The 13,256-nt window shown below is 49.7% G+C and overlaps 1 protein-coding gene across 1 annotated transcript in view; it reads left to right on the top strand.

The window, feature by feature from the left end:
* The window catches only part of WDR59 (WD repeat domain 59), a 355,903-nt gene that overhangs the window by 323,328 nt on the left and 19,319 nt on the right, over window positions 1-13,256 (top strand). The window contains exon 23 of the mRNA XM_030203634.1: window positions 2,948-3,020. Coding sequence (XP_030059494.1) covers window positions 2,948-3,020 — 73 coding nt within the window. The remainder of the gene's footprint in view (window positions 1-2,947; window positions 3,021-13,256) is intronic.

Raw genomic sequence — 13,256 nt, 5'->3', positions numbered from 1 at the left:
GGTCCATGCACTATGTCTTTCTCTAGAACCCTGCAATCATGAGTCCTGGACTGGCCACCCTTAAAACAGTGACTCCCTCCATCTTGAGAGGTGTTGTGAATCCAAACTCCACATCGTCCCCAGTGAAGGCATAGCTACCATTGAATGAGCCTGGCAAAATGCCTAGATGTGGAGGAGTGGCCTAGTGGTTAGGGTGGTGGACTTTGGTCCTGGGGAACTGAGGAACTGAGTTTGATTCCCACTTCAGGCACAGGCAGCTCCTTGTGACTCTGGGCAAGTCACTTAACCCTCCATTGCCCCGTGTAAGCCGCATTGAGCCTGGGAAAGCGCGGGGTACAAATGTAACAAAAACATTGCTGAAAGGAGCTGAGAGTTGCATAAATGCTGCACTTAACCTTTAACAGTTCTGGTGTTGCTGCACTGTCTCCCAATCCCAGTCATCAAACGTTCCTCAATGCAAAGTGGCAGCAACCAGAGCAGTTAAAGCGCTTCATCTCTGCTGTGGGCTGCAGTCTTATGGTAGGAGCTGTGACATCTCATGGCTGTTACTGTGAGACTTTGGCCCCATGGTAGGCCGAGGTGAAGCACTTAACTGCTCTGGTTGTTGCCAGGTCACATGGGGGAACATTTGAAGACTGGAATTGGGAGACCGTGCGGCAGCATTAGCATTGTTAGTGGTAAATGCAGTGTGTGTGTGCTACATTTGCTTCCTTTCAGCTTCTAGACTTAATTTTTTTTTTTTAATGTGCCTCACATGAACAGGAAGAGGCAGGGCATGTTCCCTTTATGTTCTACTACACAACCCCCCACACATCCTCCCTGCAGGACACCTCCCCTCCACTGTATTCCCCCCATACTTTACAGACCTTGGATATCTCTCCTCTACTGTACTTTGCTTCTGATATGGACACGTTCCCTCCACTGTATTCTCTCCAGATTACCTCCCCACTATATACCCCACTTGTACTGCTCTGCCCTATATACCATAATCCTGGACCCATGGACATTTCTCCCAATATCCACCTACATACACCCTGTCCCAGATACTCCTCAATTTCCACACACACCCTCTCCTCACTCCCTATTGGAGATCTGAAGGGGACCTACCCCCAGTCCCCACTACCCTGGGAAACATGGTATTACACAGTAGAGGCCCATCTTAATTTTTTATTTATTTATTTTTTTACACCTGAGGCCCATTCGATCCTAGCTACCCCACTGATCCCTAGAGTTCAAACCAGGGACCTAATATATGGCAATGCTTGTGGTTACAAATAATAATAATATCTTTTCACCCTGAGCTGTTAATGTTTGATTTAATTCTTATTTATATTAATATTAATGGAGGAAAAGACCTCAACAGTCTACGCTTGGCAGCAGATCAAAGTTTCTATGTGCCAGCTTATTTAGACTCGGGTATTATTATTGGTCAAAAACCTCCATGTTTTAATAATTTTGTGAATTTTTTTTATATTTTTTAGTGATTATAGCAATCCAAGTCACATCATAAGATATATATTTTTTATATAAAAGCACTTAGCTTAAGTCTCCGCCCAACGGGGCTCTCCATTTCACACTACTATTGAGCTTCATCAGAGGGCTAAGCACATTACAGCTTTTCGTTGTGCCTAAGTCCACTGATTCTAAGACGCCATCAGCGTGGGACCACCAGACCCCAAACAGCATGGCCCTGGTGGCCTAGTGCCCCCACCGAACCCCCACCCCAAGCTAAAGACACAGGGACTGGAGGTTCAGTGGACCTCCAGTCCCACCCGACCCCCCCAACACAAGTTTCGGGGGGGTGGGCTGGAGATTCGGTGCGTCCCTAGCCCCCCCAGCATCCCCCCCCCCCAAAATGGAGATCAAACCCTCCCCTCAACCTAATGCTCTAGCAGCCCTCTTCCCCACCCCCATACTTTTGTTTGAGGAGGAAGGTGCAATCCCTGCTCTCCCCACAATGCCACCTTGAAAATGGCGGCACCCAGCCCTGCCCAGTGCATCCTGTGATGCGCTGGGTGGAGCTTCACACCGCCGCTAGACTACCAGCCCCCTTAAACTTGTGTCGTGGGGGTCGTTGGAGAGGGATTGGAAGTCTGCCGAACCTCCAGACCCCCCCCCCCCATGTCGTTTGCTGGGGTTGAGGTTCCTGAGGGGGGGTCTTCTGTGGGGGGGTTGTATTGGGGAGCATGGGGGCCTGCTAGCATGCAAATGCATGCTGGACAGGGCTCACAATTCCTCCCCAATGGTCTGCAAACCCTAACACCAGCTCCAAACTGACACAGGGTTTGTCACAAACAGCTCGCCACTGTTTGGTGTGCTGCTCGCTGATCATTGGGGAGGAATATGTTTAGCATGCATTTGCATGCTAGTTGTTTTCAGAGCCTGCGAGCGCATTGTTTCATGTGCTCAGGGGCTCTGATCATGGGGCGGTAGCAAACGCAGGCTCTAGTATGGCACTAATAGCTTCTAGCACCTGCGTTTGCTTCTGATCATCGGCCCATGAATATCCAATGAAAGTTATTGTTAAATCATCTTTATTGAAAAAAATTATGTACACGAACAATACACTTCAAACCACCATGAGTCTTCTGAATCGTACAATACAATACCATAACACCAACCATATTTTAAGAAAGTAAACCCCCCTCCCCCCCAAAAAAACCATACTGCTGGAGATCCAAATAACAGGGAGTAGAATCCAAAGAGGGAGACATCAGCGGTTGAGAATCCTGCTATGAGCAACATGTTGCAGAGTTGTCCAAAAGTGTTCCAGAGGCGTTGAAAGTTCTTGCCCCTCCAGTTAACTTTAACCATTTAGCACACCACCAAATATTAGCCTTGGACTTTTTCAGCTTATAATATTTTTAACCAGAAATAATTTGTGTGTGTGCATGCATATGTGTGTGTGTGTATTTCCTGAACTAATTTCTTCATCTTCTATCCACAGCCCAGCTTTAACTCTTCTGGTTCCTGTTCCAGTATGTCAGACCCAGGACTCATCACTACTGGTTGGAACATAGGTATACAGATCTAGGATAGTTAATAAAGGAGGAGGTTACACTAGTAACAGTATCCTATCCTATATAGTAATTCTCAACACCAGCGTTCTAATGTTTTGCCTGTGTCCGTGGCTCCTTCGGCGTTGCTGAGCTAGGCTCCATAGCCAGGCTGACGTCACTCACAGCTGATTCCCCCCCACACACACACACCCACACACACTGCCACGCACAAATCTGGCATCAAACAACACAGCAAAAAAAACAAAAAAAAAACAGCCTCGCACAGCTAACCGAAAAGGCTCGAGGCTGCCGCCCTCCCAAAACACTACTGACGCGGACCACAGCCTCCCTCCACAGATACCAGCATCAGCAAAAAAACAGAAACATCTCCACACTGCCTGACACGAAACACTCCCTCCACAGTTACCGGTGTGCAGGACACTGCGCTCAGTTACGGAGTACCAGTAAGGAGGGAGGTGACGCTCACTAACTTTAATGCATGTTCCCTGACTTTCAAAAACTGTCTTCACCCACCCCCGAGACACTGCCTGCCCCTGTTGAAAACCCTCTCTGTCTCTCACACACACACACACACACACAATGTCTGTCACACACGTGCACACACACTTCCTTGCGATGTCTCCACCCATGGCGCTACCTTCCCCCCTCCGAGTCTAGACCCGCCGATCCCCCTCCGTGCATGTCGACCCACCCCCCTACAAAATCGCCACTCCCACCCCTACCCCTGTCTCACACACACACAATGTCTTTCACAGACTAACAAACTTCCTTGCGATGCCTCCACTCATGCTGCTACCCTCCCCCCCTCCGAGTCTGGCCCCGCTGATCCCCCTCCGTGCATGTTGACCCACACCCTCCAAAATCGCAACGCCCGCCCCTACCCCTCTGTCGCACACACATACAATGTCTGTCACAGACGCAATCAAAATTCCTTGCGATGCCTACACCCATGCTCCTACCCTCCCCACCCCTGACTGGCTCCGCCGATCCCCCTTTGTGCACGTGGCCCCCCCCCCTTGAAAATCACCTACCCTGCACCCCACCCTCTCTCTGTCTCACAGACACATTCTCTTACACACACACACACACACACAGTCGGTATCTCACACACACAGTGAATCACTCTCTGTCACACAGCCTCGCTGTGTCTCTCTGTCTGTGACACACACAATCAATCGACATTCTGTCTTTCTGTCTCCCACACACTTAGTCGGCCCACACACACACACACTCTGTCACAGTCTCTCTCTCTCTCACTCACACACACACACAGTCTCTCTCTCACACAGTCTCACACACACTCGCACATTCTCTCTCACACACAGTCACTGTGTCAAACACACTCTGTCAAACATACACACTCAAAGGAAAACCTTGCTAGTGCCCGTTTCATGTCTTACAGAAACGGGCCTTTTTTACTAGTATGTATGTATGTGTATATATATATATATATATATATATATATATATTATATATATATATATATTTAATTTTGTAAAGTCCAAGAACTGGTGCTAGTCAAGATGCAAAAGATGCTAATGTGGGAAAAGTAAAGTCCTAGTGTATAAACATACTTAAATCCCCCCCAGCCCAGTACATACATAAAAGACCAATTTAAATTGCTAATGTTGTAACCTTATTGTCGTTAAGTTAGAAAAGCAGCCAGGAGTCATTACATTCTGAACATCCCCATATAGCTACACACATGCAGGTGGTGTCTTAAATACTAAACTTTTTTTTTCTATTTACGTTGTTTCGAGTTTATATTTATTTAAGGGTCAGACCATCAAAGCAGTTACATATACTAAATAGAGAAAATAGAAATAAAGGCTATAAATAAAAAGCAACTACATAAAATAATAATGCAAACATAATAATAATTCTGCTGTGGCCCAACTTGCCCTGACTGGAAAGCGGGTCATACCTATATACAAGCCTGGATCACCTGAGTGAAATAACTGAGCCTTCGCAGGGACTGTAAACTTAGGGAGAGCTGTTGGTATGATATCAGACTGCTTTAATAGTAGCATAGTTTGCGGGTCAGAAATGTGAATACCCCAGTCAGTTTTTCTTGAAATGTGTCCAGTTTACTCCTGCAGCAACGTTTGAAGGGTTACAGGCATAATCACCACTACTGATATACTTAATTTCTTAGATAATAGGGTCAGCATTCATTCCAAAAGAAGCTTAGAGGTCCTTTTACCAAGCTGGTGGAAAAGGGCCCTGTACTAGCAGTGAGGGACGTTTTTCCCGTGTGCCAGAGCCCTATTTACTGCAGTGGGTAAAACCCCATCACACATGGCCATGTGACCTTACCGCCACCCACTGAGATGTCGATAAGGGCTCCCATGCTAACCTGGCTGTGCATTTGTGGCGATTCTGTGAATGCTTCTGTTTTCCACATCTGTTATTGGTTTGCTATCCTCAGACGCTATAGAATGATCAGAAATGTAATACTTGCATACTACAGGGACTCCTTAATCAGGTCTCTGTGGCCGAAACATGTCAAGTCCATTAACATTTTGTGAATTAAACTTCTGATGTGAACTCACTGAATCCGTTTGATTTTTTTGTCATCATCTTTATTGTCAGCTGTGTTGGCCTACTTGTTTTGACCTGCACGAGGGGTTCCTTTGTTCTTCTGTGTTTGTTGATTCAATAGGTAAATTGTTGATATTTTAACTCGCAAGTACAGGGAATAAAGAGCTGTAAGTCTTCTGATATCGAGTTGACTTTTGAAATGGTGACACTAGCATCAGTTGTTCTTTCAGTCTGTTAGACTGGACCAGAACATAGCAAAGTGGTCTTAGCAGTTCAGAGGTGAAACCATGTAGGATTTGAAAACTAAAACAAGCAGCTTGAACCTGAGTCTTTTGGCGATGGGGAGTTTGTTGAGATGATTGAAACACTGGTATATCTATTTAATTCTGTATATAGTCTAGCAACTGTATTCTGTAGGATTTGCGATTTTTTCTGATATGACACGTAATGCCAAGAAACAGATTGTTCCAGTTAATCCAATTGAGGTAAGACTAACATTTGGACTAGTAGCGCGGAGGCTTTTGATTGAAGAATGATCTGACTAGACGTAGCTATCTCATTTAAGGGCACGTACAGCTTCAGAATGCTCAGTATTTCTCTGCCTCTAAGCGGATGGTTGTGGATATACCGCTCTGCCCTGGTGCTTTTCGCTAGTTTCCTGACCCAGTGTTCTGGGTTTCAGTTGAGCAGAGGGTTTCAGAATGGTGTAATTTGCTCCTTTTTTTCTTGTTATGAAGATTTAGCAGGAGCTTGAGTGCACTCCTCCCCACCCCCACCCCTTTACTGTGCTGTTATTCAGCAGCCTGACAGTTAAAGCCTGAAGGAGTCATTTCTGTGAATGATGTGTGCACTAATCAGCTAAATAAATAGAATGCTGTTGCTCTATCTAATTGTATTTTACCACCGGCCGATGCTTCTCTGAACCATAGGTCACACGAACATATCTAAACCTCCACTACCCAAGCTGCAAAGGACTCAAATACAAATCAACTCATGCATCCACGTTTTCCTACATAAGCCCACAACTATGGAATGCATTACCAAAAGCCGTGAAAACAACGTATAACCACCTAAACGTCCGGAAATCACTAAAAACGCACCTGTTCAAAAAGGCATACCCTATCGACCCAACTTAAATGCCTGAACCCTGCAACACTACGAAACCAAAGCACGTAATGGACATAACGTAACTCTTCCTCTATACGATTCTCTAATATGTCTGTTCCACATGAACCTCATTCTACCACAACATCACTGTGTAACTGTTTATATTTGAATTGGCAAACACCTTTATGGTACTGTGTAAGCCACATTGAGCCTGCAAATAGGTGGGAAAATGTGGGATACAAATGTAACAAATAAATAAATAGCAACATAGTAGATGATGACAGATAAAGACCTATACGGTCCATCCAGTCTGTCCAACAAAATTAGCTCATAACATAAGGTATAATGCGATACTACATATGTATACTTGATCTTGATTTGTCCTTGCCATTTTCAGAGCACAGTCTGTAGAAGTCTGCCTGCAGTGGCCTTGTTCTCCAACTTCTGAAGTTGGCATCAAAGCCCCATTCCAGCCCATCCAAATCTGTCCAGCCATGATTAGGGCAGACCTTAGAAGTCTGCCCAGCACTGGCCAATCTGTCCAGCCATGATCAGGATTCAAGAAAACAACAGGGCAGTCTATCTGTTAGATCCAAAACGGCAACACAAAAAGCAGAACAGATGAAGAAATCTATATGAAAGCTTATTCAACCAGCAATTCATTGTTGGTTGAATAAATTCAGCTTCATATAGATTCTTCATCTTTCTGCTTTTTGTGCGCAGCCACAATCAGGGTACAGACCATAGAAGTCTGCTCGGCATTGGCCTTGTTCCTCCAGCTACTGGAGGTGAATCTGTCCAGCCATGATTAGGGCACAGACCATAGAAGTCTGCCCAAACACTGGCTTTGCTTCCCAATTACCTGGTGTTCACCACAAAGTGAGAAATGTAGAACACTATGAGTAGCAGTCAGAAACAGAAGGAGTAGTTAATTAACAGGACACTTCCAGAGATGACATCATAGAAAAAATCAAGTTTATATTCCGTAAAAGAACTCTCATAAAAGAACTTGACACTGCACCATGTTCAGGCCAGTGTGCCTGCATCAGGAGTCTAAAAAATATATAAGCACATTCATAAAACACAGGAATTATAAATTATAAAGAAACAGCTTGCATACTCAAACAAATTAAAATAAATTAAATACAATACAAATAATTAAAATGCAATTTACATAAGAATGACATACAAGCATCCTTGCAAAACGGATCTCTCATAAAAAGTGTTCTAGTTTAAACTATAATCCAGATTGAAATACAGAACTAGCGCTAAAATGCTATCTAATACAGAAAAAGTCAACAGGAGACTAAAGATGGGAAAAAACGTCAATACATTGGTACATCGACATGTGATCACTCTTTCTACATCTTTACATAATTTTCATTCTCCGAGGACAAGCAGGCTGCTTGTTCTCACTGATGGGTGACGTCCACGGCAGCCCCTCCAATCGGAAACTTCACTAGCAAAGTCCTTTGCTAGTCCTCGCGCGCACCGCGCGCACCGCGCATGCGCGGCCGTCTTCCCGCCCGAAACCGGCTCGAGCCGGCCAGTCTTCTTTTGTCCGCACTCGGTACGGTCGTATTTTCGCCGTGTCGAGCCCCGGAAAGTCGACCTCGTGCGTCCAAATTGTTTTGAGCGTGTTTTTTCTTCGGAAAAGCTTTTGCTTAAGTCGGGAAGTGCTCCGGAATCCCTCCACCGGGTTTCGTGTCAATCCTCCCCGTACTTCCAGCTTTTTGCCCCGGTAAGTTTTCTTTCGTCGTCGGGGTAGGCCTCTTTTCGGCCTCGGTCGAGATTTTCCTCCCTCTAAAGTTTTGGTGCTCTTTTTCCGTCATTTCGGATTTTGATTTCGCCGGCGTGATTTTTCCGCCCATGACATCGAAGCCTTCCAGCGGCTTCAAGAAGTGCACCCAGTGCGCCCGGGTTATCTCGCTCACTGATCGACACTCGTCGTGTCTTCAGTGTCTGGGGGCCGAGCACCGCCCTCAGAACTGCAGTCTGTGTTCCCTGCTTCAGAGGCGGACTCAGGTAGCGAGACTAGCCCAGTGGAGCGTGTTGTTCTCGGGCTCTTCGTCGGCACCGGGATCTTCGAGTGCATCGACGTCGTCAGCGTCCAGACCATCTTCCTCGGCCGCCCCTGCATCGAGTGCATCGAGGCATCGGGCCTCTGCATCGGCGCCGAGGACATCGGATAGCTGCATCGACGTCGGTGGTACCGGGACCTCGTCTGCTGATGTCGTCGGACGGTGGTGCATCGTCAGGAGTGCAGGTGAGGGCTGTCCATTCCCCTGCTGGTGGCGGTGAGCCTTCGGGTGGGTCTCCTCCTACCCTGAGGGCTCCTGCGGTACAGCCCCCCCGAGACCGACCTCCTTCGGTCTCGGCCCCGAGGAAGCGACGGATGGATTCTACGTTCTCCTCGTCGGTGCCGGGGAGCTCCGGTGACATGCTTCGGAAGAAATCGAAGAAGCATCGACACCGGTCTCCTCCCCGTGTCGGCACCGAGAGCTCTGGGTCGCCGAGGGATTCGGCACCCAGCAGGCATCGGCACCGAGAGGACCGCTCACCCTCTGTTCAAGAGGTGTCGATGCGCTCCACTCTGGACAGCCCGGAACAGCCTCCTCGCCCGGAACAGGTTCTGACGTCGACGCCTGCATCGACCTCTCAGCCTTTTTCTGCAGCCACTCTGAACGAGAGCCTCCGGGCCGTCCTCCCAGAGATTCTGGGAGAGCTGTTGCGCCCTACACCTCCGGTACCGGCGGTGCTTGCGCCTCCGGTACCGTCGAGCGTGGCGCCGGCTGGCCCATCGCCCAGGTTGAGGTCCCCGACGTCGGTACCGCGTGCGGTGCCGACCGCGGCCACCTCCCAGGAGGGCTCCCCGACTACGTCGGCGGAGGGAGCTTCGCCGATGCGGGCCAGGGAGTCTACCTCTCGACGCCCCCATCGTGGACGTGGCTCCACGGAGTCGAGCAGGGCGAGGTGGCAGACACAGGTCCGTGAACTTGTGTCTGACACCGAGGGTGAGGCCTCGTGGGAGGAAGAGGAAGATCCCAGATATTTCTCTGACGAGGAGTCTGAGGGTCTTCCGTCTGATCCCACTCCCTCTCCTGAGAGACAGCTTTCTCCTCCCGAGAGTCTGTCTTTTGCCTCCTTTGTCCGGGAGATGTCTACGGCCATCCCCTTCCCGGTGGTTGTGGAGGACGAGCCCAGGGCTGAAATGTTTGAGCTCCTGGACTATCCTTCTCCACCTAAGGAAGCGTCCACTGTTCCCTTGCACCATGTCCTGAAAAAGACATTGCTTGCGAACTGGACCAAGCCATTAACTAATCCCCACATTCCCAAGAAGATCGAGTCCCAGTACCGGATCCATGGGGACCCAGAGCTGATGCGCACTCAGTTGCCTCATGACTCTGGAGTTGTGGATTTGGCCCTAAAGAAGGCTAAGAGTTCTAGGGAACATGCTTCGGCGCCCCCGGGCAAGGACGCTAGAACCTTAGACTCCTTTGGGAGGAAGGCCTACCATTCCTCTATGCTCGTGTCCAAGATCCAGTCTTACCAGCTCTACACGAGCATACACATGCGGAACAATGTGCGGCAGTTGGCGGGCTTGGTTGATGCTCTTCCCCCTGAGCAAGCCAAGCCTTTTCAGGAGGTGGTCAGGCAGCTGAAGGCGTGCAGAAAATTCCTGGCCAGAGGAGTTTATGACACTTTTGATGTTGCGTCCAGGGCCGCTGCTCAAGGTGTGGTGATGCGCAGGCTCTCATGGCTGCGTGCCGCCGACCTGGAGAATAGAATCCAGCAGCGGATTGCGGACTCGCCTTGCCGTGCGGACAATATTTTTGGTGAAAAAGTCGAACAGGTGGTAGAGTCTCTCCACCAGCGGGACACCGCATTCGACAAATTCGCCCGCCGGCAGCCTTCAGCTTCTACCTCTACAGGTAGACGATTTTTCGGGGGAAGGAAGACTGTTCCCTACTCTTCTGGCAAGCGTAGGTACAATCCTCCTTCCCGACAGCCTGCGGCCCAGGCTAAGCCCCAGCGCGCTCGCTCTCGTCAGCAGCGTGCGACTCAGCAAGGCCCCGTGGCTCCCCAGCAAAAGCAAGGGGCGAGCTTTTGACTGGCTCCAGCAGAGCATAGCCGACATCCAAGTGTCCGTGCCGGGCGACCTGCCAGTCGGAGGGAGGTTGAAAGCTTTTCACCGAAGGTGGCCTCTCATAACCTCCGATCAGTGGGTTCTGCAAATAGTCCGGCAGGGGTACACCCTCAATTTGACCTCAAAACCTCCAAATTGTCCACCGGGAGCTCAGTCTTACAGCTTCCAGCACAAGACGGTACTTGCAGAGGAACTCTCCGCCCTTCTCAGCGCCAATGCGGTCGAGCCCGTGCCATCCGGGCAAGAAGGGCTGGGATTCTATTCCAGGTACTTCCTTGTGGAAAAGAAAACAGGGGGGATGCGTCCCATCCTAGACCTAAGGGCCCTGAACAAATATCTCGAAAAAGAAAAGTTCAGGATGCTTTCCCTGGGCACCCTTCTCCCCATGATTCAGCAAAACAATTGGCTATGCTCTCTGGACTTGAAGGATGCCTACACACACATCCCGATACTGCCAGCTCACAGACAGTATCTGCGATTTCAGTTGGGCACACGCCACTTCCAGTACTGTGTGCTACCCTTTGGGCTCGCCTCTGCGCCCAGGGTGTTCACCAAGTGCCCAGCTGTGGTAGCAGCGGCGCTTCGCAGGCTGGGGGTGCACGTGTTCCCATATCTCGACGATTGGCTGGTGAAGAACACATCCGAGGCAGGAGCCCTGCAGTCCATGCAGATGACTATTCGCCTACTGGAGCTACTGGGGTTTGTGATAAATTATCCAAAGTCCCACCTTCTTCCAGTGCAGAGACTCGAATTCATAGGAGCTCTGCTGGATTCTCGGACGGCTCGCGCCTATCTCCCAGAGACGAGAGCCAACAACTTGTTGTCCCTCGTCTCGCGGGTGCGAGCGTCCCAGCAGATCACAGCTCGGCAGATGTTGAGATTGCTGGGCCACATGGCCTCCACAGTTCATGTGACTCCCATGGCCCGCCTTCACATGAGATCTGCTCAATGGACCCTAGCCTCCCAGTGGTATCAGGCCGCTGGGGGTCTGGAGGACGTGATCCACCTGTCCACGAGTTTTCTCGAATCCCTGTATTGGTGGACGATTTGCTCCAATTTGACTCTGGGACGTCCCTTCCAAATCCCTCAGCCACGGAAAGTGCTGACTACGGATGCGTCCCTCCTGGGATGGGGAGCTCATGTCGATGGGCTTCACACCCAGGAAGCTGGTCCCTCCAGGAACGCGGTCTACAGATCAATCTCCTGGAGTTACGAGCGATCTGGAACGCTCTGAAGGCTTTCAGAGATCGGCTGTCCCACCAAATTATCCAAATTCAGACAGACAACCAGGTTGCCATGTACTATGTCAACAAGCAGGGGGGCACCGGATCTCGCCCCCTGTGTCAGGAAGCCGTCAGCATGTGGCTCTGGGCTCGCCGTCACGGCATGGTGCTCCAAGCCACATATCTGGCAGGCGTAAACAACAGTCTGGCCGACAGGTTGAGCAGGATTATGCAGCCTCACGAGTGGTCGCTCAACTCCCGAGTGGTGCGCCAGATCTTCCAAGCGTGGGGCACCCCCTTGGTGGATCTCTTCGCATCTCGAGTGAACCACAAAGTCCCTCAGTTCTGTTCCAGGCTTCAGGCCCACGGCAGACTGGCTTCGGATGCCTTCCTCCTGGACTGGGGGGAGGGCCTGCTGTATGCTTATCCTCCCATCCCTCTGGTGGGGAAGACTTTGTTGAAACTCAAGCAAGACCGAGGCACCATGATTCTGATTGCTCCTTTTTGGCCGCGTCAGATCTGGTTCCCTCTTCTTCTGGAGTTATCCTCCAAAGAACCGTGGAGATTGGAGTGTTTTCCGACCCTCATCACGCAGGACGAAGGGGCTCTTCTGCATCCCAACCTCCAGTCTCTGGCTCTCACGGCCTGGATGTTGAGAGCGTAGACTTTGCCTCTTTGGGTCTGTCAGAGGGTGTCTCCCGCATCTTGCTTGCTTCCAGGAAAGACTCCACTAAGAGAAGTTACTTCTTTCATTGGAGGAGGTTTGCCGTCTGGTGTGACAGCAAGGCCCTAGATCCTCGCTCTTGTCCTACACAGACCCTGCTTGAATACCTTCTGCACTTGTCTGAGTCTGGTCTTAAGACCAACTCCGTAAGGGTTCACCTTAGTGCAATCAGTGCATACCATTACCAAGTGGAAGGTAAGCCGATCTCAGGACAGCCTTTAGTTGTTCGCTTCATGAGAGGTTTGCTTTTGTCAAAGCCCCCTGTCAAACCTCCTACAGTGTCATGTGATCTCAATGTCGTTCTCACCCAGCTGATGAAACCTCCTTTTGAGCCACTGAATTCCTGCCATCCGAAGTACTTGACCTGGAAGGTCATTTTCTTGGTGGCAGTTACTTCGGCTCGTAGAGTCAGTGAGCTTCAGGCCCTGGTAGCCCAGGCCCCTTACACCAAATTTCATCACAACAGGTAGTCCTCCGCACTCACCCTAAGTTTC

The sequence above is a fragment of the Microcaecilia unicolor genome, chromosome 5 (assembly GCF_901765095.1).
Source record: "Microcaecilia unicolor chromosome 5, aMicUni1.1, whole genome shotgun sequence".
Taxonomy (NCBI): Eukaryota; Metazoa; Chordata; class Amphibia; order Gymnophiona; family Siphonopidae; genus Microcaecilia; species Microcaecilia unicolor.
The sequence above is the reverse complement of the archived record's forward strand: the minus strand, read 5'-3'. Positions and strand labels throughout refer to the sequence as shown.